This window comes from Papaver somniferum, chromosome 8, assembly GCF_003573695.1.
Source record: "Papaver somniferum cultivar HN1 chromosome 8, ASM357369v1, whole genome shotgun sequence".
Taxonomy (NCBI): domain Eukaryota; kingdom Viridiplantae; phylum Streptophyta; class Magnoliopsida; order Ranunculales; family Papaveraceae; genus Papaver; species Papaver somniferum.
This window is the reverse complement of record NC_039365.1, coordinates 92969556-92996567: the sequence shown is the minus strand read 5'-3', so window position 1 is coordinate 92996567 and position 27012 is coordinate 92969556. Positions and strand designations below refer to the sequence as shown.

The window sequence follows — 27012 nt, the reverse complement described above, 5'->3', positions numbered from 1 at the left end:
TACAGCTCCATGAGGAAAAACTGTGCGTACTAGGTACGGACCCTTCCATCTGGAACGCAGTTTTCCTGGAAAAAGATGTAATCGGGAGTCATACAGCAAGACTTTCTGACAAGGAGTGAAGGATTTGCGTAGAATACGCTTGTCATGAAACATCTTCATCTTCTGCTTGTACAGCTTGGCACTGTCATAAGCCTCATTTCTCAATTCTTCCAACTCGTTGAGTTGAAGTTTCCGTTGAATTCCAGCTTCGTCCAGAGAAAAGTTCAGCTCTTTGATTGCCCAGTAGGCACGATGTTCCAATTCCACAGGTAGATGGCACGGCTTTCCATACACTAGACGATAGGGGGACATGCCAATTGGTGTCTTATAAGCTGTTCTATAGGCCCACAAAGCATCATTCAATCTCAATGACCAATCTTTCCTGGACGGGTTGACCGTCTTCTCCAGAATGTGCTTAATTTCCCTATTAGACACTTCCACTTGTCCACTAGTCTGAGGGTGGTACGGAGTAGCAATCTTGTGAGTTATGCCATACTTGCGTACTAAAGACTCAAAGTACTTGTTACGAAAATGTGAACCGCCGTCACTGATGATAGCTCTAGGGGTAACAAAACGTGAAAATATGTTCTCTTTTAGAAATGAAAGTACCACCTTGTGGTCATTTGTCTTTGTTGCAACAGCTTCAACCCACTTCGAAACGTAATCAACAACAACTAGGATGTATAATTTGCCTTCAGAAATAGGAAATGGACCCATAAAGTCAATCCCCCACACATCAAATAGCTCAACGATCAAAATCGGATTCAACGGCATCATGTTTCTCCTCGAGATACTTCCTAGTTTCTGACAGCGCTCACAAGCAATACAATACTCATGGCAGTCTCTAAACAGCGATGGCCAGTAAAACCCACACTGCAGGATCTTTGCAGCGGTCTTCTTGGCACTGAAATGCCCCCCACATGCTTGGTCATGACAGAAAGATATCACATCTTTCTGTTCCATGTCGGGCACACATCTCCTAATGATTTGGTCTCGGCAGTACTTAAACAAATATGGGTCATCCCAAAGGAAATGTTTAACTTCAGCCAAGAACTTGGAGCGGTCTTGTCTCGACCAATGTGAGGGCATTCTACCTGTAGCAAGGTAGTTAACAATGTCGGCAAACCAAGGAAGGTTTGACACAGACATCAATTGTTCATCAGGGAATGATTCTCTAATCAGCTCAGATTCATCAATAGACTCGCTAGTTAATCGGGACAAGTGATCAGCAACCACATTCTCACAACCTTTCTTATCACGGATTTCGATGTCGAATTCCTGTAATAAGAGTATCCATCGAATAAGGCGAGCTTTAGCATCCTTCTTAGAAAGAAGATACTTCAAAGCCGCATGGTCAGTGTATATGATGATCTTAGATCCTATCAAATAAGATCTAAACTTGTCTAATGCAAATACCACGGCAAGTAACTCCTTCTCGGTAGTCGAATAGTTGAGTTGAGCATCATTAAGAGTTTTACTAGCATAGTATATCACATATGGTAGTCTATCAACACGCTGTCCTAAAACAGCGCCAACGGCATAATCAGAGGCATCACACATGAGTTCGAACGGTAGTTCCCAGTTGGGTGGTTGGACAATAGGAGCTTAGGTGAGGAGAGTCTTGAGTTCTTCCCATGCCTTCACACAAGCAGTATCGAAGTTAAAACACTTGGGACGAACTCACAGATCTATTTTTCAGAAAATTCTTTCCACATCATAGGACCATCGCTATTCGTCAAAGTATCAATTGTTTTGTACGATTGGATGAGGAAACTGTTTTTCACTATTTCAAACGTTTTAATGATTTGTTGAGCGAATGTCCGCACCATGGATTTGAGAAGTGGAGACTTGTCGTCATCCTCTATGAGGGACTAGACTTTAAATCTCGAACCATGGTTGAGTCTATGTGTAATGGTAAATTTCTTGATAAATCTGTGGATGATGCATGCAAATTTTTAGCTGAGATTGCAGAGAAAACCCATCAATGGGAATCTGTTAGGGAAACAGGGACAACGCCACATGGTATGAGTCACCCCCATGAGTTAGAGTCTTATTCTTGTGATAGCTCCGACCTTAGGATTTAAAATTATCCTAGATTGCAAATTCCCTATCATTATGATGATGATGAATCAAATTTTGAAAATGGTATTTTTAGTCCAACTCGTACAAACGATATTGAATATGAGCCCCATCTAGAGGAAAATGAGTTGACCGAGAACACCAGAGCTGTTAATAGGGACGAGTATGCATATTACTCGGATGATGATATGATGTTAGAAGAGCTAGTTCTTCTTGAAGAGTCAATTTCGGAGTCATGTGACTCCGAAATTCCAGACCATAGTGAAGAAACTTCCATGAATGATGTTTCTCCTAATATTCATATTCATTGCAATTCAGATAATTTGGACACTGATATGAGGCTTGTACAATTGTGTTGTGAAGATGAGCATGACATAGGAAAGGTTGAATCTTTTGTAGACATTAATGTTATTATACATGAAAACGAATTTGATGTGTCTGATTCCCTGCCTAAGTCCCAATATGTTGTTTCTTCCGATGTTGATTTGAATACTACGGACAATCATGATACCGAGCTAGGTATTGATGTTTTGTTCGATGAATATGAGCATGATTTACCTGTTTCTGATTTAGGGAAAGTATGTACTAGTACTATTGATCATGAAAATAAATTAGAAATGCCTGCTTTCTTGCCTAAATCACAGATTGAGATTTTTCCACCCAACCTAGATTTGGTTTGTCCCAAAATTTTTAAACCAACTAATCTGAGAGTCCCTAATCTAGGATTGGAACTGTGTGCTTCCCAAGTCCTCTTGGACTATTTTGCATCAAAATATAACATTTGTAAAGAGCCACAGTTAGAATTAATTTCCCTGACCATCCCGCAAAAAGTCCATTTTGAGTTAGACCTTGTGAATCCTAAACCCCTAAAATTAAAAGATTTTGTGCTTAAAAGTAAACCTGTTGAAAAATATAGGTTTAGGGGTGATTCATTTGGTTTTTCACTCTCACTCGCATTTCAGTCCAACTATAGTTGTTTGAAACTGTCTATGTTTCAACACTTTGTCTTTTGGGTTGATCCTCAACTCTTTAGACTGTATGTATATAATGAATTGTTTGTATATAATCTGGTAGGTAATGTTTAGTGGAATCATATGTTTCTTGTATATATTGTGCTAACCCAATGTGAATTCAGTTGAGTTACTGTGGGATCATAGCCATTGAATAATGGAGTTCAAAACTTGCTTTCGCCAATATCCGGTAATCTCTTTCCTTTTTCTACACTTAGCATCGTTCTCATGGTATGTGTTATAATCATGTTTATCTTTTGAAACATTGAGGACAATGTTTAGTTTAGGTTTGGGGTTGAAAAGTAGATACTTTGATAACATGCTATAATTGAAAATAGAACTCTTTCTTTCTGAAAAAAAAAATCAAAAAATCGAAAAAAAAAAAAATCGAAAAAAAAAAACATAAAAATGGAGCTCATTTACCTTGAATTGTTGACTCTTGTGCATGTATGTAAACATAAGGATTCTTAGTCTAGATATTTAGGCACCCTGATTCTAGCACAATTCACTTAGTGATAAGAAACTTGCACGCGCACGATCTACCAATACATGTATAGCCTCATCCTTGAGGTGTTCTATCGGAAGTCACGATTGTAAATCACTTTAGAATACTGAACGAAACTTGACTAGCTTGTTCTTTGGTTGGTTGGGATAGAAGGTGGAGGTTACATTAAGAAAGACAACCATCGAATTTAACTGGGTGCATCAAAAAGGGCTACCTCTTGCAAAGTGTCACGTAATTTTTTTTCTTTTTGCTTATGTATCAAAAGAGTTACCATGTTGTAAATATTTTTTTCAAAAAAAAATAAAAAAATAAAAAAAATAAAAAAAAATCAAGTATTTATCAATTCCATCATCTCTTGTTCCAAAAATAAAAGAGAGTAGTCAATGTAAATAAGAGTCATGTTTTGTGTTATGAGCAAGGAAGGGTGTATGCCATTGATGTACAACGCAAGTAATTGTGAAATACCTCCAACTCATTCACAATTCTCGTAAAGTCCGGACAGCTAGCTAGATTTCGACCTTGGTTCTTAGCCTGAAAAACTATCTCTTGGTGATTAGTAGTCATAACATCCGATCTTTCTTTACACATGTGTAGATACACTTTACACTCTTATCACATGTCTTTATTTGTTATCAGTGCTAGGATTGTGCCTTTGATAGCTAGATTGACATCTCCATTTTGTTGTGAGCTTCTACTGTCTTGCACATGTCACATTTCATGGAATCTGAGCTTATATTTTGTCCTAGAACTTTGTAGGTACGTTCTAAGCAAACCTTCACGAGACTTCAACTCGTCCACTAGGGTCACTTAGTGGTTTAAAAGGCTTATTGCATTCGCTAAATGCAATCGAGAGACCAGCGACAGTGGTATAGGTAGGATTTCCTTAGTTTTGTTTTACTTGAGGACAAGTAAAATTCAGGTTTGGGGGTATTTGATGAGTGCCAAATATTGTATATATTTGCACCTTTTTATTGGCACTTAACTGATCATTTGTGCACTAACGCTCCATTTTATCCCATATTATGTGTTTTCGTTGTTTTCAAGAATAAATACTTTTCTCAATTAATTTTGCATTTTTAGGTACTAAATAAAGTCTGGTTAACTCACGGAGCGAAAAGAGCAAAGAAACGGCAAAGACTCCCGTAGAAAGGCAGCGAAAAATGATGTTTGCAAGAGCCGGATCAACTAGAAGTGGGCTTGAAGAGGAAGAATTGTCCTTAAAGAAGATATGGGTTTGGCATACCCAAGGCCCAAAACCCTTACCCAAATCCATTTCCAATATCCATACCCATTTCCATGAGAGCCGTCAGATTGGATCCATCACATCATCCAACGTTCGCCTCATCACCGATCATCAAATCTTGAAGCTCCTGTCAAACATCATAGTACCTAACTCCAATCTAAGCCGTCAGAATTGTTGTATCACGCATCCAATGGTAGATGCAAGCTTGTTCCATATAAGTCGTTCGATTCAATCCAGATGTGATCATCCAACGTATCATCTTCGCTGGACATCGAATTTGCTACACCCGCTCAACACCCTAGCACCAAATATCTTCTCCCAAAACCATCGACTTCTCCTCTTCTTCCCAAATTTCTCCATCTTCATCCCATACCCTGTCTCTGCCGCAGACACCACCTCTGTCATCACCACTGTCTCTGCCGCAGACACCACCTCTGCCATCACCACCACCTCTGCCACAGCCACCCTACGACTTCCATAACCACTCTAACGAAACACCACCTTACCCTATATCTCTAGCCACTTATTTCACCAATTTCTCCTCTATCCATCTCTGAAACCCTAGGTGGGAAATTGGTAAAATAGGTGAGTCTATAGAAGTGATTGAAGACAGGAGAGAGAGCAGGAAGAACAAAGAAAGAATGGGTCGACGCTATAGGTAAGGATTATCCCATCCAATCAAGTAAAAATTGTAACCCTAGTTTACTGTTTCCATTTGGGGATTTGTGAGAACCCTAATTTTGTATTTTGGGGTATAAATAGAGATGGGGGTTAGTGTTGTTGGGGTAAGCCTGGGTTAGCCAGAGCAAAGCCATTAGAGGCCTGGACTAGCCAGTGCCCTCAATGTTATTGTCCTGTTGATGTTCCATGTAGTGTTAATGTTCAACTCTCTATTTTAGTTATCAGTTAGTTACAATATGTTCTAATTTGCTTGCTGAGGTTTCAATGAAACCCTAATATTGATGTGTGTTCATTTTGATAGTATTGCTCTTGGATGTTTACAATTCTTATGAAAGATTCAACTTAGTGCATCATCATCTTGCTCTCACATTGTATGTCATGCATACCTTGTAGTTAGGTTTACACCATGATGATTGAACTACAACTCATGCTCAAACAGGTCATCTTTGATCCTTAGACTAGTTGTACTTGACTTAGACAATTAGTACTTTGGAGAAAAGCCTTAGTTGTGCTTGGTCTTTCTAGTGGGGAAACCCCTCAGATATAGGGCAGACTAGGATCTTACCCCTTATCTGCTATAGGGACAAGAATGGTGCAGTCAGTGGAAGGCATAGTACAAGATTAGTGGTGGATTTGCTAACCTCAGTTCACTCATCTCTCTGTTTAACTTGCTTACTGCCTGTGTTACTGCCTCTTTTTGTTGTTGTTGCTCTTACTTTTATTGTCTTGCATTTTACTTCACCACTTGTTTACTGCCTTGCCTTTGGTTACTGCCTTTGTTCTCTGTTAAGCTTAGAAAACAGTTTAGGAACTTCTCTAGCTTCAAACACACACACTAGTCCCTGTTGGATCGACCCGCATTTGCACATTCTACAACATGACACCGTGCATTTGCGGTTTAACATGTAGGCTTTATCTTGTTTTTATTTTCTGTCATCTTTCCTAGCCTACCGGTTACATTATATAGTTGACAGTTGATCGGGAAAAGAAAAAATGAGAAAAAAAAGGAAATGTCAAATAGTTTATCTAACGGATCCACATAAACATTATTAAGTTAACAGGAGAGCCCACATCACCAATATGATTTTAAATCCTCTCAACCCATTTCCATTAGGAAGTATATTCCCAGCCATCTCATACAGACAGTAGTTTAGGGTATCAAGGTTAAATATTCTTGTATATCACTTGATGCATATTGACCCCCACCCCCGTAATACACATCCTAAGGGTTCTTTAAGATGTAGGAGTTCACACCGTGCAACAAACTTGAGACTAAGTTCTATAGCCAAACTGGTTTAATCAATACCTGACAGTAATCTTTTTGTAAGAAGGTTAAATATTGCCAGCATTGATTATCAACCGGAATTAATGCCATAAGGTTTTAGCTCATGGTGTGGCTAGCCTACAATAAGCTACATGCAGATGAAATTTGAAATCGTGATTTTATTTTATTTTCATTAAAAGTGCTTTCTACATTTTTATTACTGAGTTTTGAAATTTCATTGGTTTTCTACATTTTATTACTCCATCCTTTTGCATGAAGACATCACTTCTTTTACGCCTGTTCCCAACACTAATTATTGCACAGTGACTTCTACCATTGCCCACTAATATGAAATACCAACTTAGTAGAATGCAAGTATTAGTTTCTTATAATTTTGAACTGTAAAATTACCCACGGTAATGATTCAGAATGTTGACGGGCATAGACGAACATTTGTAGACTACAAATAGGACTTGGATAAGTGCAATACTTGGTTTCATTGTTATGGTTATCCACTGAAAGAACAAAAACAATAATTCTTAAATTTCATATCCAGATAATCGTATAACCCAATTCACAACATTGCGATCCAAGTTAGTAACCTTGGAGAGGTGAGTTACCAACCTTGCGAAGACAGATTCTACCCTTTATTGATATTTTGTTAAAGTCATCCCTCCTTAACTTTAATCACCTACCATAGTGCTCGTCATTGATTAACATTGACCTTGTGTGTATGGCAGAGAAGTATGATTTTTTTTGGAATGGAATTACAAAGCTAGTCTTCATCGCTATAAACCAAAGTGGAGGTGGCATTTAGGGGACAACCGGGTCTTCGCAGTTAGTGTTTAATCATCTGCATCTAGGTCACGTTATACGCAGGTGCAGTAGTAGATGGAGGGGAGGTTGGGCTTCATGGGGGTGGTTTGCTTCTTCACGTTATACACTGCAAGCATAATTTGGTAGTTCAACATTCAGGAGGATCTTATCAAAAGCTACAACCACCTTTCACTTTTCTCTTCCTGGTGCCAGAAAAACATGAAATTTGGATTACATGAGGAAAGATTATAGATACTTTGAAACCTAAATGTGTACATAATTAGAATGATTGAAGGCTGCCTAATTAAGTAAAGATAAACAAATGGCTGGGTACCTCCTGACTATGTCCAAGGCAGTGGGGTGGATGATCCATCAGACTTCACTGTCCACCGACGCAAATATGGTCCTGCCGATATAGTTTCACTTTAAAACGAAGAAGGTACCTGCAACCAAGTTAATCTTTATATGGTCAATATTTGCGTATAACATGAAAAATGTGGGGAAAGGAAATTTAGAATTTATACTGAAACTAATGGGAATTATATCCCACAGTAACGCACCGCGTTACAGGTTCCTCGACCTTGTTTTCACATTTAGTGCATTCATGGTTCCCGACTTCACCTACCACTGTAGTGGTGCGCACTTGTTGCAGCCCAAATATTACCACTTGGTGGTAGCCAAAATTCGAGTTGCACTGGCTTTGACAATAATTCGGTACTGTACCTGTATGCAAGAGTTGGTTAGCCATCCGTGTTGTGAGTAGTTAATTTATAGGTGACAACAACTATCATTTTAATTTATTATGCGGGAAAAGTGAGATTGTATAGAGTTATAACGAAATATTGTATATACATACTCATTTCTAGGGTATCTATAATGCTAACAAATTAGAAGAAAAAAACGCGATAAAACTCTTGAACTCGTTTAATTGGCTTTGTTGTCATAATAGAGTAGCTTGTGGGAAGCTTGACGATAATAAGAAAAGAAAACACATCAAAACTACAAAAATAGGCAGTTTCTCAGCGTCAAAACTTTCTCTATCAGCAATGAGTTACTTCAAATCAATGTCAAAAGAAAGTGCCAAGGAAAAACAAATTTACAACTAAATGGAAGCAAAACTTAAACTAATAAAAGCAACGACGGGAGAAAAACTTGACGAAATTATGGACCTGGGATTTGTAAGCCGCTATGTACTTTTTGTCTCTTTCTCTCACTAATCCAACCCAGAATGTTAAACTGCCAAATAAATCATTAATGGAAATGTTATAAATAATAAATGAAGGACACTGAACTTCGTTAATGGCAAAGGCGTTTGCTTCCTCTTATTTTTCTTAAAAACTTAAAGTTGAATTCAATCAATAATTGATATTGGATTTGTGAAACTCAGGAATTGCGAAGAAAAAAATGATTTCAGCTTACAAATTAGCATAGCTTGAGCTTCGCGTGCTAGACCAAAAGAAAAAAAAACAGTGAATTGCAATTCCAGGTAGAGGATGGAGTAGCATTTGTGATTGCACATAAAGTTGTTCTTCGTTTTATAGAGTTGAAGGGTCTTCTCCACGAAGGCTGTAATGCCAATGGTTAAACGAAGTTGAATTGCAATTGACCCTGCACAACCACTCATAACCATCTGAATCACACATATACAACATCTTACATCGACAATTAGGGAATTTTTATGACTACTTTTTTCTGTTAATGGTTTTCATTTTTGGGTATTGAATATTTTGGTGAAACAAAAGTTCATGTATGTTTTAATTCTTACATCTTACATCAAACCGAATACATCATAATAAAATAAAGGGGAATTCAATTGACATTTACCATATAGATACAGATACATACCTGAGATTGATACTGGTTTGTCTCCAAATATATCATGCACTCACAAAACCTGCAACCGCAAAATCAGAATCAGAGAAAATTTAAACCAACAAAAACCTACAACAGTACCAAACAAAATATGCATGCACTGAGAACCACTGCAAGGTAACTTTTCTGAGGTTAGGGAAGCAAAAATAATAGTGTTGTTAATGGGTATCTTTTATTTTTGTAACGTCTTGGCATAAATACAACATCAAGTTACCCACTTAATAATCTTGTATTCTATCAAAAGAAAAAAGGAAAAAAAGAACTTAATGATCGAGTAGTGGAAGAAAAGTCCTAATTTTAGGCAACAAAGGCAAAGACAAAAATAAAGATATGAATCCATATGTAGGCAGGTTGAAGAATATTCAAAGAAAAATTAAGAGATAGTACTAATTTAATTTGGTCATGAAGATAGGGAAGAAACAGAAATCCAATTGAAGAAACTAATCAAATCTAAAGAGACATTATAAGATAGTACTCACCTGGTAGTCTCGACTCTCGAGACTGGAGAGAATATGTTGAAGAAAGAAATGGAGAACTTGGGAAAATGATAACCTTTGTTGAGGTTTATGTGTTGTTCTAGCGTAACGCATCCGGGTATGAATCAAAGGGATTGAATGGCTTCTGCAACGCTTGCTAACAATCGAGAGAACAATGAGGAAAAAAATACCCTAATTCATATCTGGTGATAATGGGTATCGTAACGGAAGAGGAGATTAAATGCAAGAAAAAATCTGGGACGTTGGATTAGGGCTAAAAAGGAGGGTTAATTCTGAGCCACGATTTATGTTTTGAATTTCTGAGGAATGGGAGCCATCTATCGGTGTGAAAAGCGCATCCAGAACCGTCAGATCAAGCAAAAACCGTTTATTTTTGTAAGATAGATGATTCATTTATATAGGATTTGTGCAAACATGAGCAAGCCAGCTAGGTTTAGTTACATTAGTACTTATTTTTTTTAATACGTTAGTACTTTTGGTGAAACCGAAAACTAAGAAGACCGGTTAGTACGATGATTATAGTTTGATGTCATTATTACCTAATCTTTTTAGTTTTCTTTTGCCAGTAGAGTAGTAGCTAGGTAATCACCGATCTTACCTTGATTATCATATTACTTTACTCATCATATGTTTTTTTTATCCGTAAAAAATTTGGTGTCGAAGAGTTTCGAACTTAGATTATTGGTATCAATATGTTAGTAAGGGAAATTGAAGAGGGTACGTCAATCCCAGTCAACGCCTCATTTTTTTCAAAAGAAATTTCAAAAGATAAAATCGTACCTGCCCTATTGTTTCTATGAATCGGTATGGAACGGGTATTAGAAATATGTGACAGCTTTTTCGTTAGTTACCCATAACCATAAAGTACTTAAAAATTCATCATCGTAAAAACATAAGTATAAAGATAAAAACTATAAAATAATATATTTAATTCATAAAATAATCGTAAAATGAACAATAGAATAATATAATAAAATAAATCCTTCAAAAGTTATTAGTCTTTTCGTTTTTTAATTACTCATGTCAATTATATCCTCCATTATTAAACTTTTTTATCTGTATTAAACATTTCACTATGTTCACAAAAAGTTCCATTTTCAATCTTTGATCCACCTAATAAGAAATTGGAAATGTATCATAGAACCATAAACGAGCATTTAAATATATATAAACAAAAATAAAAATCCATAAAAGTGATACTCGGTTACCTTTTATCATAACTCATAGCCAATTTTATATGCAATCAAAACTTATTGGATGAAGTCTATTACGTCGGGTACTCACAAATCTATTGTAGGTATTAAGAAAAGCTTCAGAAGCAACTGTAGACAATGAAATCACTAAAGTGGCTCTATTCACGTACTGCAAAACTGGATACTTGATATCATTCGTCTTCCATCATGCTATCATAGCAAAGTTACTCATCCTAGGTAAAAGACCTTCCTTCAAAGTACCGGTTTGTTCTGACTTAACGATACCAGTAGGAGTATTGTTGCAGACAAACATATAAATTTTTTTAAAGGATCTGGTTCATGATCAGTTCCGTGCATTTCTAGTCGAGAAATAGATGACAAACCATTTCCGCAAAGATAATTTTCAGCTAATTTTACTTTAAGCTCATACTCCCATGCCAAATCGTAACATAAATTGCGTACTCGATTAATGTCGACGGTTGAAAAAGCTTGACCATAAATTTGCGGGAAATAAAACTCGATCAATCCCATCTTAAACCTTGGTCCAATATTATTGCTATTGTCATTATTCCACTGATCACAAGCCAATACTTTTTAAACTTCTGTATATATCATATGCCACTTCATATATCACATCAACTTTAGATCTTTTTCCACTCATTTAGTGACAATATAATTTCAACAAGACTTGGAGAGAAAAAAAGATTGGTTGTAGGATATTTTATTCCAGAAAACATCTTTGTAAGGTATATTAGTTTCACACATTTCCTTTGCAAATCTTTTTTTTCGAGCAAACAATTATGTTGTGACTCATGTTGCATCAAGCTAGTAAAAAAAGAATTGGCACGTGATAGCAGTACTAATCATCACATATGCGGTATTCCGTCTAGTATCAAAATCAAGGACTAACATTTTTATACATGCAAGCCATTTTTAACTGCCAGGCGGTTTTTTCGACACTTTTACCTCGTTTTGGTGTTGCTTTTGAATATGCAACACTGTCATGAATCAACTGGATAGACCCAGTAATCCCATCTAATCCATGCTTCACTAAAATTGCTAGTATGTACGCACAACAATGCACATGAAATAAATATCCACCCGGTAACAATGAGTTACTTGATAATATTCAAGAAGAGCTTTGTCATAAGATCGTTAGTGTTGCAATTGTCTACAGTAAGAGTAGACATCTTACCATAAATATTACAATTTAGCAAACACTCCATCGACAAGCCTGCGAGGATTTCGGTTTTGTGTGGACATGATACATATATAAACCTAACACAAACGTAATCATCTGTTACGGTTGTTTTACTAACCATACTAGATTCAAGGCCAGTGTAATCAATTATATGAACCAGGAAAGCTGTCTGACTAATTAATACAAAGAAAATAATTGATCTTAAAGATACATGCTATATATATACATACGTACCTCATAATGCGACTTTGCAAGATCCACGGATCATCAATGAAATGAGTTGTAATAACCATGTATTTTTTCTTTTGTTTACCGGTCCACATAGCAGTACTTATGCAATTTTACCTTGATGGTTCTCTAGCATTTTGAGTTTTAGCTTTTTCTATGTCATAGATTTTGAGAATGTCACTTTTGATTGTATTTACGTATATTACCTTAAACATTAATTGGAGTGCATTCAAATATCTTCTAAATCCTTCATGCCCAACGATGAAAAGAGGGTGTGGAATTATCATGCAAGCAAGATCCTTCCTAACTACAGTTTGGTCAAAATTATATGTGTATATGTGTTAAGCTAGCTTCGCTTATCATTTTCCCTATTTGTAGTAATTATCGTTTTTTCGTATTCTGGTTTATTTTAGGCAAGGACATCTTTTAATGTGTTCATGGAGATGTTTCATTCCATTAAAGCTTTTTCCTCCTAATTCTTCATTGCACGTCGCTTTAATTCCATGTTTATCTTTTACTTTACAAAATGTTTTCACACTTTAGATCTTGTCTCCCTTAAGTTTACATTGGCAGTTTCACCTCGAGAATTATCACAATGACCCTTATTTGTGTGCTCGGTAGCCTCAATTTGACAAGAAGGTGTTGATGGTGGTTTTTAGCTTAGGGTTAAAATCGTAAAACCTTACATCTGACATGATGTCACTAGGACCACTAGCGCATTTATTGAATCATTCAACATGCCTACGTAAGAATTACCAGGGAACCTTTTTTTTACATATATATGTGTCATGTTCCACGGTAGAACCCTTACTATTGACCGACATCACCTTCGTACACCAAAACATAAATTCTTACACCACCGTGCCAATGGAAAACCATGCAATCCACGTCTCCGCGCCAAGGCATGCCAACCATGCCAGCCGCACCACCGTGCCAATGGCAAACCATGCCAGCCACGTCTCCGCGCCAAGGCATGCCAACCATGCTAGCCGCATGTGCCAATGGAATGCCGTGCCAGCCACATCTCCGCGCCAAGGCATGCCGACCATGCCAGCCGCACCACCGTGTCAACGGCAAACCATGCCAGCCACGTCTCCGCGCCAAAGCATGCCAGCCGCGCCACCATGCCAACCACGTCTGCGCACCAAGGCATGCCAACCATGCCAGCCGCACCACATGTGCCCATGGCATGCCGTGCCAGCCACACCTCCGCGCCAAGGCATGCCAGCCGTGCCACCGTGCCAAAGGCAAACCATTCCAGCCATGCCGTCCCCGCTACATGCCGCTGGCTTCCAAAACGAAGGGTTGCAACAATCAACGGCCACCCTTCCATCTAAGATGCAGATCTTAGCCGTCCAAGGTCGCTAGCCAACGCATGGTAACATTTGGCCCAACACCAAAACCCTAGTTTTGGCCATGCCTAAACCGCGCCAAGGCATTCCGACCATGCCACATGTGCCAATGGCATGCCATGCCAGCTGTTTGTACCACCATAAAATGGTGTACGTACGGGACACACAAGCGCCTCGAAACCATAATTGGCTTATTAAAGAAGCCCAACGGGGTTTATTAAGGAAACCCAGTGGTTTAGTAAAGAAATCATAATTGACTTATTAAAGAAGCCCAACGGGGTTTATTAAGGAAATCCATTGGTTTAGTAAAGAAACCATAATTGGCTTATTAAAGAAGCCCAACGGGGTTTATTAAGGAAACCCAGTGGTTTAGTAAAGAAACCATAAATGGCTTATTAAAGAAGCCCAACTAGGTTTATAAAGGAAATCCAGTGGTTTAGTAAAGAAATCATAATTGGCTTATTAAAGAAGCCCAACTGGTTTTATTAAGGAAACCCAGTGGTTTAGTAAAAAAGCCAAAAATGACTTATTAAGGAAGCCCAGCTGGGTTTATTGTAGAAGCCCAGTTGTTTATAAAAGGAGACAAAAATAACTTATTAAAGAAGCCCAACCGGACTTATTAAGGAATCCTGAACCCGTCGGGCTTATTATGGAAGCCCAATTGGGTTTATTTTGTGGCCCAATGATTTGTTATGGAAACCAGTTTGAGATTAGTTCAAATCTCAAAGAGATAAACATGGATCTTTTGAGATTTGCATAAATCTTGTGAAGATAGATACAAATCCAGATGGTTGTTAAATATAACCACAAATCTTATGAGATAAGGATGAATCCAGGTGGTTATGGAAGATAGTCACAAATCTTATGGGATAAGGATGAATCTAGGTGGTTATTTGGGATAACCACAAATCTTAACAGCTTGATTTGATTTCTGCCTATAAATAGAGGTTGAAAATCAACTCAAAGGACACAATCAGAATTACTTTTCTCTTCTAAAGAAAAACATGTCTAGAGCTCTGTCTGACTTAAGCATCGGCGTGTCTTTGCAGGTACCCCCTCATTTTTCATCAACATCTCTGGAGAAATAAAGCAACGGTGGAGATTCGATCAACACACACAAATCTCGAAGATTGTTGGGGTGATTAATTTTGCTTCAACATCTTTTGGCACCGACTAAGGGGACCCAAACCCCTGATCGTGCTCCCCTTGCAAAAGAAGTTTTTTTTTTTTTCAAGCTTTTTCAGAAGAGAAGTTTTCTGTAACAGACATTAGACGTTGCTGAAAAATCGCTGCAAAAGTTATCTGCCCAGAAACAACAACAGTTAACTCTGTGTTACAAATCTGTTCAGAAACGGCAACAGTTAACTCTGTGTTACAGATCTGTTCTGAAACAGCAACAGTTAATCAAGCGGCGCAGAGAACGTTGTAACAGAGACGGTTTTCTGTTGCAAAAGTCAGTGTTACGAAAGGTAACAAAACAAGAGAAGTTTCATGGATTTTTCACAAGCAAGTCAACATGAAGGGAACGGAAACGCACCTACAGAAAATCGTCCTACTCAAGGCGTCAGTCGAACGATACGGAGCGCTATCGTCCCACCCCTTCAAGATGGAAGGGAAACGTTAGTTTCATCAACAGCGTCGGGAGCTCGTTCTGTAAGATCCACTCCAACTTTCATAGGAAACAATGCTTGGGAACGTAGAACATCTCCTCGTGCCAATAGTGAAAACATCAACTATCAGGGAGGGAATCGAAACCAACACCCGAGCATTCGGGAGCTTCGACAAAGGGATATTGCTAATAGGGGTGTGAGGAATCACCTACAAGTTGGGCAAGCTAGCAATATTCAAGCCGTGCAGGCTAACAATCCTCCAGTTACGCAAGCTAGCAACCTGCAGGTTACGCAAGCTAACAACCCACGGGTGACCCTGATTGACTTGACGTTACGCGAGCGTTTTCAGGAGTTGGAAAGGGAGAACAAGCGGCTCAAAATTGCATTAGCGAAAAGAAAAGAACTCGAAGGTGCAGCTACCCCGCACTACGAAAACGAAATGTCAAATCATCGTACTACACGAGAACGTGGCATCCCACATGGAAGGGACGAAGTCCTTGACGAGCAAAGGCCAATTCGGAGTAATTCAAGAAGAGCTGAAGATTCTATAAATGATCATCAAAGTCATGATCACCATAATGGTAGTTATTATGATCGTTATGTACCCGAAGAGGATGACTACTATTTGATTGATCAAGACAGGCGAGCAAGGCCAAGTCATAAGAGACATGACAGGCGTAGACACAGAGTTGGACACGACGACAACGACTATTCAAAGAAAACCAGGCGTGAAAGAGATTATCGAGAAAGAAGAACTGAACTTGTCAGGAATGAGCGGATCCGTAGAGAAACTGACGGAGATTCACCACGAAGCAATCACCTCAGTAAAAAGAAAATCGACGAAATGATTGAAGAAGCGTTGTCACATAAACAATCCAAGGATGAGAGACAACAAATCTTATCAATGAAGAGATCGATGGATTCACCGTTTACTAACAGGATAAAGCAGTTTCGACCACCTCTGAATTTCATCCTGCCTCAGTTTAAAGAATTCTTTGGTGGGAGGAGTGGCGATCCAGTGGAACACGTCCAACATTTTCAGGCTTCGACGAGTTTATGGGGATTTAGTGACAAGTTACTTTGCAGAGCCTTCCCAACAACTTTGAATGGTAAGGCTTTAACTTGGTTTTCACAACTAGATCCAAATTCGGTAGCAAACTTCAGAATGTTGTCGGATGCATTCTTTGAGCAGTACAAAATTAATCTCGGAAATAAGAAAGGAAGCAGCCATTTGTTCTTGTTACACAGAGAAGCCGGTGAAAGTCTTATTGATTTTACTAGGAGGTTTCGCCAGGAAGTTAGTGAAGTCGGAAAAGTAGATGATGGACTCGTAATAGAGGCATACAAAAATGCGTTGGATTACGATGAGTTCGGAATTTACAATTCCCTAACAGTCCAACCAGTCGGAACTCTCAAAGACTTATATGACAGGGCAGACAGGTATGGTAGAGCTGAGAAAGAAAAGAGGGCAAAAGTTGTCGCGTACGACAAAAGCTCCAGGTGCCGAAGGACATGGCAAACAAAAACAACATTTAGAGAGTAGTTCGAAGAAGAAAAATCATGATGACCCCCGAAGTAGAGCTGGAGACGGAGAAGAATTAAGAAAAGCTCAGGGTAAGGTGAAAACTAGATTTCCCAGTCTAAATATCGGACTGGGGGAACTCTTCAAAAAGATCAAGGACTCTCTTCCAGTTCCAAAGCCAATGTCAGAAGAAACAAAGGATAAAAGAGATAAAAGTAAATATTGTGCTCATCATCGAGATCACGGACACAATACCGAGTCTTGTCGAACTCTGGCAACGTAAGTTCAGAAAATGATCGACGAAGGAAAGCTTCAACAGTATGTGAAGAAGAATCTATCACAAGTGAATACATTAGATCTTCGAGAAATCAGAGTGAGTCATGCAAGCGTCAATTCAACTTCAAGGAAGGCTCATGAGAATGCAACACGTCTGAAGTTGCGCCATATCCGGGATTGGCGGATTTCGAATAAGGTTGACTATGATAATCTTATCGGTACGGAAACTCTAGAGGAAGGAAAGACAGATATATGTTTTTCAGTTGCTGATCTTGCTGGATTTTACCAACCACATAACGATGCAATTGTTATCTTAGCTCTCATTGGAATGTACAAGGTACGTCGAGTTCTAGTCGATACTGGAAGTTCAATTAGCCTCATATTCTCCGGAGCATACACATCAATGAGCTTGAATGAAAGTCAAGTTGAAGCTCATGATAATCCGATTATCGGCTTTAGCAGAGAGACAATGACAGCAATAGGAAGAGTAAGTTTTCCTACAACTGTGGGAGGAAAAACAGTTATGCAATACTTTTCATTGTTAGATTGTCGCGCACCTTACAATGCCATATTAGGACGTGACTAGATTCATGCAATGGGGGCGATAACTTCTACCATCATCAGTGTTTGAAGTTATTTACACCAGCAGGGGTCATGAAAGTCAGAAGCGATCAGGTGGCATCTCATAAATGCCATGAAAACGCAATGGAAGAGTACAAAAAGTCTGAGCTAAAAGGCTCGGAAATACTCCATGCTGAAAAAAAGTTATAGCAATTACAGTGCTTCCAACCTCTTATCAAGGAAGATGGGAGGAAGGACCGCCAACTATTGTGGAGTTGGTGGAAGTTCAAATTGGAGATCAAAAGGAACACACAACCATCATCTGCGCTGAACTGTCGTTAGGGGAAAGTGAAAGTTTGATTACCCTTTTGAAAGAAAATAAAGATGTGTTCGCTTGGAGTCTCAAAGACATGTCGGGCATTGATCCATCCATCGCATGCCATCGATTGAATATTGATGAGGGTTTTAAACCAGTAAGGCAAAAACCACGGAAGATGGCTCCTAAACGAAAGGAAAAAGTAGGAGAAGAGATTGAGAAAATGCTAGAGGCTCGGATCATTAAACCCGTCAGATATCCTACATGGTTAGCAAATATTGTTGCAGTACCAAAAAAAAAATGGGAAAATCAGAGTATACATTGATTTCACCAACTTGAATAAGGCATGTCCAAGTGATCCTTATCCAATGCCCAGGATTGTCGATCTAGTCGATGCCACCTCGGATACGGAAGGTTGTCATTCATGGATGGTTTTTCTGGTTACAACCAAATACCATTATTTGGAGATGATCAAGAGCATACATCTTTTATAACAGACAAGGGGGTACTCAAAAATACCAGTATATTTCGTTAGCAAATCGTTAACAGACGCTGAGACCAGGTACTCAAAAATAGAAAAAATGTCACTAGTACTTATGCATGCAGCAAGACGCCTAAAGCCATATTTTGAAGGGCGACGAATCGTGGTATACACTAAGTATCCACTTAAGAAGGTATTGGGAAGAACTGATGATTCAAGTAGATTGGCCACATGGGCTACTTACCTTGGCGCATACACCATTGATTATGAACCAAGGACGTCAGAAAAAGGACATGCTTTAGCATCGTTAATGGCAGATTTCCCAGTAGATGATATTGTCGTTTCTGAGTCTATTCTTGACGAGGAAATCCTGCATGAAACAGAGAATGTGTCACCAATACCATTGCCATGGGAACAAGTGAAAACAAGTAAAAAGGCTTCAAAGGAAATACATGTGCAAAAGATTATTGAAGACTCAACATCGGTACCGGAGAAAGACAGTGGGATATGGAAGATATACACTGATGGATCAGCAAACACCGACGGAGCTGGTGTTGGTTGCGTACTAATTTCCCCTGAAGGAGTACAAGTAGAAAAATTTGTTCGACTAGGATTTATTGATTCAAATAATCAGGCCGAGTACGAGGCTGCAATATCAGGTTTAAAAACAGCACTCCACTTGGGGGCGAGGAGAGTCATACTGAAAACTGATTCAAGGTTAGTTTCCAACCAGTTCACTGGTGCATACAAAGCCAAGAATGAGAAGTTAGCCTCCTATTTAGAATATGTTAGCGAGTTGGCAAAAGAATTTGAAGATTTCAGCATCGAGCAAAATCCAAGGCTTGAGAATAGGCATGCAGATGCCCTGGCGTACCTGTCAGCGGCAGTAGAGTCAGATTCAACACGGTATATCATAGTTGATTTCCAAGAATTTCCTAGCATTCATAACACTGTGGGGACTGCACATAGAATTTGTGCAAATGAAAACGAGGGTAGTTCATCTGAAATCCAACAAGATCCTATGGATATTGATGATATGGACAATGGTCAATCCGAAGATTGGAGACAACCGTATGTTCGTTACCTACGAACAAAAGAGCTCCCACAAGATAAGTACCAAGCTGGGAAAATTATGAAGACTGCTTGGAGGTACGCTTTGATAGAGGATGAACTCTATAAAAAGAAAATCTCTATGGAACCATACCTGCGGTGTGTAACTCATGATGAGGGGATGAAATTGTTAGCTGAGGCGCATGAAGGTTGTTGTGGCAATCATTCTGGAGGCAGGAGTTTGGCACATAGGTTGCTTTCTCAAGGATACTTCTGGCCCTATATGCAGAACGATGCAAAGGAGTACACGAAGAAATGCGTATCTTGTCAGATGCATGGTCCTCTAATAAAGAGACCAGAAAATGAGCTACATCCAGTTATGAGCGCATGGCCATTCAGTAAATGGGGTTTGGATATTGTAGGTCCGTTCCCAGCTGCACCTGGGGGCGTCAAATATCTGTTGGTTGCTACTGATTATTTCACCAAGTGGGTAGAAGCAGTGGCACTTGTAAAAACAGAGGCAGTGCATATCTGCAGGTTTATTTGGGAAAACATTGTCTGCAGATTCGGTATACCAGCAACGATCGTTTCTGATAATGGGAAGCAATTCGACTCTGAAACAATCAAATCTTTGTGTGAATGGTTACACATTAAACACAACTTTTCCACCCCATACTATGCGCAGAGTAATGGGCAGGCGGAGGCGACGAATAAGGTTATCCTAGATAATCTGAAGAAAACCTTGGATAAAGCTAAAGGACGATGGACAAAAATTTTACCTAGAGTTTTGTGGGCATATAGAACGACGCCAAGAAGGTCAACTGGATTTTCTCCATTTACTCTAGCATACGGGACAGAAGTTGTACTTCCCGTGGAGCTATTAGTACCAACCACAAAATCTCTGGCGGAGCGTTCGGGTTTGAACTCAGGGATTCTATCCAAAGACAGGGAGCTCTTGACGAAGTAAGAGATGAAGCTTCAAGAAGGCTAGCAATATATCAACAGTCAATGAAGCAGCAATATAACAAGAAAGTACGCGAGCGATCATTCCTTCCCGGAGAACAAGTCCTGAGAAGAACCAGGCCAAAGTCATTGGATACAAGTGGTGGAAAATTAGGAGAAAATTGGGAAGGACCTTACCTAGTGGAAAATCTTGCTAGCGGTGGTGCCTACTGGTTAAGGAACATGAGTGGCAAGATGGAGCCCAAACCATGGAATTCCTTTAACCTGAAAAAATATTTTTATTAATCAGTGTAATGATAATTATTGTTCAATAAATACCACATTGCTCAATGGAGCTATTTCTGCAACAAATGTCTTTGACAAAAAAAAAACGTACTTACCAATTAGCGGAGTTGCTGGCAATCGAAACGCCGAGCTTTTGGAAGTACAACTGATAACCAAGGTGTCCAGGACTTTGCAGTTGCAACAGGCGATGGAAGAGCCAAAACCTAGACAAGAACAGTGGACAATCAAAGTGCCCACTCCAGTATAAGAGCAACCTGTGTTCAATTGAAAGGTAAAATAAGACATCTTTTTATTGAAAAAGAAGCGAGGCGACAAGTAGTCACAATGCGGCCATCAAGTTCCAACAAGCATCTACTCTACAAAGAATGCAAGCTAAGAATAAAGCGAATAACATCTCTACGGAAAGAAAAGGGAATACCGGCGGAAAAGTGAAAACTAAAGGAGCTCGGGATCATTCTTGTTTAGAGCTTATCTCCTCTGGCTCATAGTCGTCATCCTCAGGATCGTAGTTGTACGCAAACTCAACAACTTATTTGAGCTTCTCCTTGGTGATCCTTAGTTCCTCTTCGATACCGGCAGCATCTTTACTTTCCATCTCCAACTTCTCGTTCCTAGTATATTCCTCAAACAATGATTAAGATTTTTGATGGGGTTGTAGTAAATAGGATTCGTTTCAGACTTGTGAAGGAAATAGAATTTTAGATTTAGTAAAATTATATATACAAAAATATTAATAAGATGAAGAGAGTTACTGGCACTCGGGATTCCACCAATTCTCACATTCATGCAGTTCAATATTTAATTCCGGACAATTAAAGCTCATAAAATAACAAACATCGACTCTAAATCTTTGCCAAGGTAGATTTTATAAAGAATTATATGTAAATCACAAGCATGACGCATCAAAAGTACCTAAGACTAAGCATGCGACATCAAACGAAATCACAAATAATCAAGAAAAATCATAAATCAATTATAATGTGTAAATAGTCATAAAGAAATTAAATAGAATTACCACATGGGTGAAAAAAAGCTTCCTCCGTCGTCCCAGTGATGGGTTCTAGCTCCGCATATTGAAAACACACTCAAAATTCATTTTTATTGCTCAAAGGGTGTTTACAAGGATGAGAATGAAGATGAAATAATAAAACAGTGAATGTGCGACCCACAGAAAGCGTCCAAAATAAACGACACAGAAAAAGTGCTATTGTTATTGTAGCTCTAAGACCACACCTATGACCCACGCCTGTGAGTCTGTTTCACTGTTGATAAACGACTGTCCCTGCGAGTCTGTTCTTCGTGTTCTTCATCATCAGCAGCAGCAGAAACAGAGTTTCATCAACTCTTGATTTCTCGCTCCTAAGCTCTCCTATCGACCCCAAACTCTCGACACCCCTTCCTTGTACCTGGAGAAACTTATTTATACTCAACAGGGCCCTCGAATATCTCCATAACTTCAAAATATTTCCCATGACTCGGCAGTAAAGAGATAATATTCTCGGATTGTTTTCTTTCCTTTCTTGCCTACTCACGCTGTTAACCAGTGTTTACACGCTCCAAACATGCTCCCAGATCATCAAGGAATGTGTCAAGACGTGGCAAACGCATGCCATCTTCCATACAGCATCGACACAATCCCGAGTATCTTTTCTCAACCACGTATTCCCTGATTTCTTTAAACCGAGAATCAAGCCCAACTGGATCGATTCCAACAACCAAAATAGCTTCTCATATCCATATCACGTCTACCCAACAAGAATCAGAGGTTTAGTCTACCTCTAACCCCTCCAAATATCCGATTGAAATCTGCCAGGGAAGAAAAAAAAATCCCGCCAAAACTGAAATTTGAATTTGAGAAGAAGGACACCCCTTATCCAGTGGTCGCCCCTTATCCGCTGCTGGAGTCCGAATAACACATATCCCTTGGGGTGTCTTTAGTAATTTTTCTGGGGTGTTTCCAACATTTTTTCTGGGTTCCTCCGGTGCATTTCTGGGGTGCCTTTAGTACTTTGTCCTGGGGTGTAAAACACTACTTTTCGAGCCCATTTCGCTGCAAGGACTTATTTCTCTAAAATTTCCTACAAAGACATAAAATAACACAATAAATACAAAATCGAGCACTAACAATAGATACAAATGAGACATATTAGACACATAAATGCGTCTATCAACACCCCCAAACTTATTATTTGCTAGTCCTCGAGCAAAACTAATATGGAAAATAAAATCTTAACTCACTAGGTGTCCCTGGTGACCGAGTTAATCTCGGGAGGGTTTACCAGAGGTGTGCCCACAAAACCATTACTCCAGACCCTAGCTATCTATGCAGAACCTTGGAAGGCACTAAAGAATCTCCTTGGTTGGCATACTTATTGACTACAAGAGGAAGTACCTTGATGCGAAATTCCAATTGTTGTACACAAGTTTGCACTCAAGCATACTAAAATTCATATAAAGTGACAGAGCTCTACTCAGATAGTTTCTGGACATCATAAATCGGAGTCAACCAATCACATGGATAGATTAAGAAGATGGATGTAGAGAAAAATGTGGATGATGTTGACTAAGGTGAACCTATCCTAATGGACTGAGATACTAGTCTGGACTAATATCAACACACTGGCAAATACAAGGGAACCAGTGGTCGATAATCCTAACTCTAGGTCAACTCTGCTGGCATATACAAGGGTACCAGTGGTCGACTTTATTGTATTTATTCTGGTTGGTCTGGTGGTCTGGTCTCAATTTTTTTTCATCTCATTCACTCTATTTCACCCTAGTGATGGTAAAAAGAAGAAGAAAAAAGAAGTGATCAGGATTCTTTCGATGTTTCCATCATGAGGATATGGCGAAACTACCATGTTTTTTTTTTTTTTTTAATTCTAACACCTGAGCTCTGTGCTTTTATGAATAGACTCTTCTACATGTTTCCATCTAATCAGATTGGTTCCTCAACTCCTACAACCAAGATGTTCCCATCCACTTAGATTGGTTAGTGCAAACCTTAATAGGCATAAATTTCTAGGCTCTGGAGTTTAATAATTGCAACTAAAAAGTTTCTCCCATACCCCCAAACTTAAATCTAACATTGTCCTCAATGTTCTAAAGATGAAACTAAAAGCATGAATAAGGAGAAACTGTTACCATTTGAAGCGAAAGAGTTAAGGAAAGATATTACCGTGTTGCATGAGCATGGGATACATCCCAAGAAGTGCTAAGTTTAAAGTCTTCAGCCAGACTTAGGAAAGGATTAGTCAACTCGAACCATAAAGTAACAGTCGAAATAATTGTGGGTCTTCAAAACTAAATAGAGATGACCAAAGGAAACTGCAATGAAACAAGAAAGTGAACAAGACTAGCATGCCCTTACTTAGTTTCCTGATTAAGAAATTTATATCTAATTGTGATTCAGGTTCAGGTTCTATGAAAGGGTCTAAATAGAAAATTTCCATTGGCTGCGTTTCTTCATAGGTGGGATCCGAATCATTAGGTCCTAGAGTCTGGAAAAACTCAAATATGATCTTAGAAGCGCACAATAATAACCTAAATAACTGAGGATCCTCTAAGTCAACAATATTTGACTTACATAATTGACCACAATGAGAGTAGTGGTCATTCTTAAGCAAATGTGTCGATTCTAATTTCCTAAAGCATTTAGGTTTAGTCTCACAACTTAATATTCGACACATTTGGAATATAAACGTTCCCACAGTTGGAAGAAAACTATTTGGTGGGAAAACAAAGTCAATTTGGGGATCATAGCCTGGGCAAACCACATCAACCAGAGGATGGGTTTCTAACGACTGAACTTCTTCCTGGACAGCATTAGGTTCGGGAAAACGAGTATGAAGGTAATCTTGTAAAATTGTCGAGTCAGAGATATCAAGTCCTAAGTGAAGGGACTTTCTGAGAGTTAAAGTTAAGGCACAAGGAGAATGATAATCACCCCCAAACTTACATTTTCGGGTATCTCTAGATAGACTAACTACAATTTTCTTAATTTTTAGATCATTGGAATCCTGAAAATAGTCAATTGCTCCTTCGAGGTTATACTCAAGCGACGCATCCTTACTCATATTTAATAGCTCTACGAGTTCATTTTCTTCGTCTAAGACTATTGTTTCTAAGTCGCTAGACTCTAAAACAACATTTTCGGAATAAACCCGTTCCTCTAAAGCATTATCGGCTTCGTAATCAAAAGGAAAAACTACATCGTCTAAAACGGTGGTATCCCTAATCAAATCCTCGTCCTTTTGAATAGGTGAATAATCATAAAAATTATTTGGATTTGAACTAAAATCATTATAAAGCTCAATTGGATTAATAGATTCCTGATCACTATGCCTACACATTTCAGATTCTTCATTACTACTATCGTCATCATAATAGTACGAAGATGATTGAACCTTATCTAAATAAGTAGTATTAGAAACATTATTTTGGAAATTTAGATCATTTCGAGCAGCATTAGCTAACTGTTCATTTTCTGCCTCTAGACGTGCCTGAATTTCACTGAGCATAACACTCATACGTTCACTACTCTCGTTTATCATCTCAGAATACTGTGTACACTCTTCTTTTAAACTATTCATTGCAACTAAATGTTTATACGTCCTTTTAATCCGTTGTTGGGTCTCTTCTAGAGAAGGAACGGGTTCAGAAATATCATAATCAGGACTAGTTTTTAAGTAATTTTCCAAAAACGCGTAACTAGTACTATAATGTTCCTGATTTTCTTGCTCGTAAGACCAATTCGCGTGTGGATAGTAATTGGGCTCACTATGGTATGAACCATAACCTTGAAAAGGATGGCGTTCCCAACCACTATTCCCAACATGGTCATAGAAAGGATGATGTCCATATTCAAATTCAGGTCGATAATCATTGTATTGGCTTCTATCATACCAGTTCGACATTCTTAATTGCAAGGGAATTCTACACAATCAGAAACAAGGCTGACTCGACCAAATCAAACCTATAAAATCTAGCAAACAACAAGCATGATGACTCCACTTAGATTGTTTTCTATACCAGCTTCTATTCCTTCGAAAGGGAATTCGTTACAATTTGAGCACACCCCTCTGGAATCAATCCGAGCTAATGTAAGTTGAATCGAGGCTAGGGAAGCTCAGTGGAGCTTTGATACCCAAAGCCTCACCAGTATTACAAGGCGGCGCAGTCACGCATTCAACTTACAGAAACCATCAAGAACTTTGAAGTATGCTTAAAATAGTAACCAATATTTTTCGAAAGATTTTCCTACCAAGCTCGTTACCCTATCAGTCTCGTTCTAATCAAATTTTAAGCTTGGGTTCGCGTTAGGTTTCGTTTTCCTAAGGCGGGCAAGAAGGGAACGGTGATGAAATCCGAACCCTTATCTTATATGGCCAGTTCTTGCCCTTTACTAGGAAATTAAAGCATCCGGTTCAGTCCTCAACATATAATCACCTTAAGACAGACAGTAAACCCGCTGACAGGAGATTCGCGGGTGTTTAGATTACCTCCCGTACCAGACGGGCGAAGAACCGTTGTAGTCGACTCGGGCCACTGACTCCGGTGTCAGTGTGCGAACCCGAGGGGCCGAGACGATATTGTAATCGTCGTCCTTCCCTGCAAACAGTTTATATTTAAAAAAAAAAATTATATAACCCTTCCGTAGGGTTTAAAATTAAAATAAATTGTCCAAAGTCCAGTCCAATGAAAAGAAATACAAAAAATAATAATAATAATTACAAAAAAAAATAAAAATGGAAAGTCTCTTAAAAAAATAATAATTTTCTTTCTCTTTTTTTTCCTCTCTTTTTTCTTTATTTTTTTGCTTTGTCTTTTTTCCTTCTCTTTTAGCTTTAAGCTTTGATTCCAAGGTCTTTAGTATCCAACTTCAAACCTGTAATACAAAGACACAACCAAAGAGACGTAAAAAGAACAAATGGAATAATAAAAAATAATAAAAACCTAAAAATTCTAC

General features: G+C 38.7%; 1 protein-coding gene and 1 long non-coding RNA gene across 5 annotated transcripts; one reads left to right on the top strand and one right to left on the bottom strand.

Annotated features, from left to right (window-relative positions):
* The first annotated feature begins 5238 nt into the window (after positions 1 to 5238).
* LOC113302742 lies at positions 5239 to 8090 on the top strand. Its single transcript, XR_003337068.1, has 2 exons — positions 5239 to 5534; positions 7562 to 8090. It is a non-coding gene; the product is annotated as an uncharacterized LOC113302742 (long non-coding RNA).
* LOC113302741 lies at positions 7295 to 10170 on the bottom strand. Of its 4 annotated transcripts, XR_003337065.1 has the most exons (7): positions 9989 to 10170; positions 9483 to 9531; positions 9057 to 9245; positions 8807 to 8873; positions 8198 to 8360; positions 7972 to 8080; positions 7295 to 7840 (listed from the first exon to the last, which is right to left on the bottom strand). XR_003337065.1 is itself a non-coding variant. In XM_026551678.1 (6 exons), the coding sequence occupies exons 1-5, from the start codon at positions 10097 to 10099 to the stop codon at positions 8017 to 8019; spliced, it is 444 nt and encodes a 147-aa protein (XP_026407463.1). In that variant the 5' UTR covers positions 10100 to 10170; the 3' UTR covers positions 7295 to 7840; positions 7972 to 8016. The 4 variants fall into 4 exon arrangements, 1 of the variants encoding a protein (XP_026407463.1); XR_003337066.1 differs by lacking the exon at positions 9057 to 9245; XM_026551678.1 differs by lacking the exon at positions 9057 to 9245 and having other exon boundaries at positions 9483 to 9521.
* Positions 10171 to 27012: the final 16842 nt, after the last annotated feature.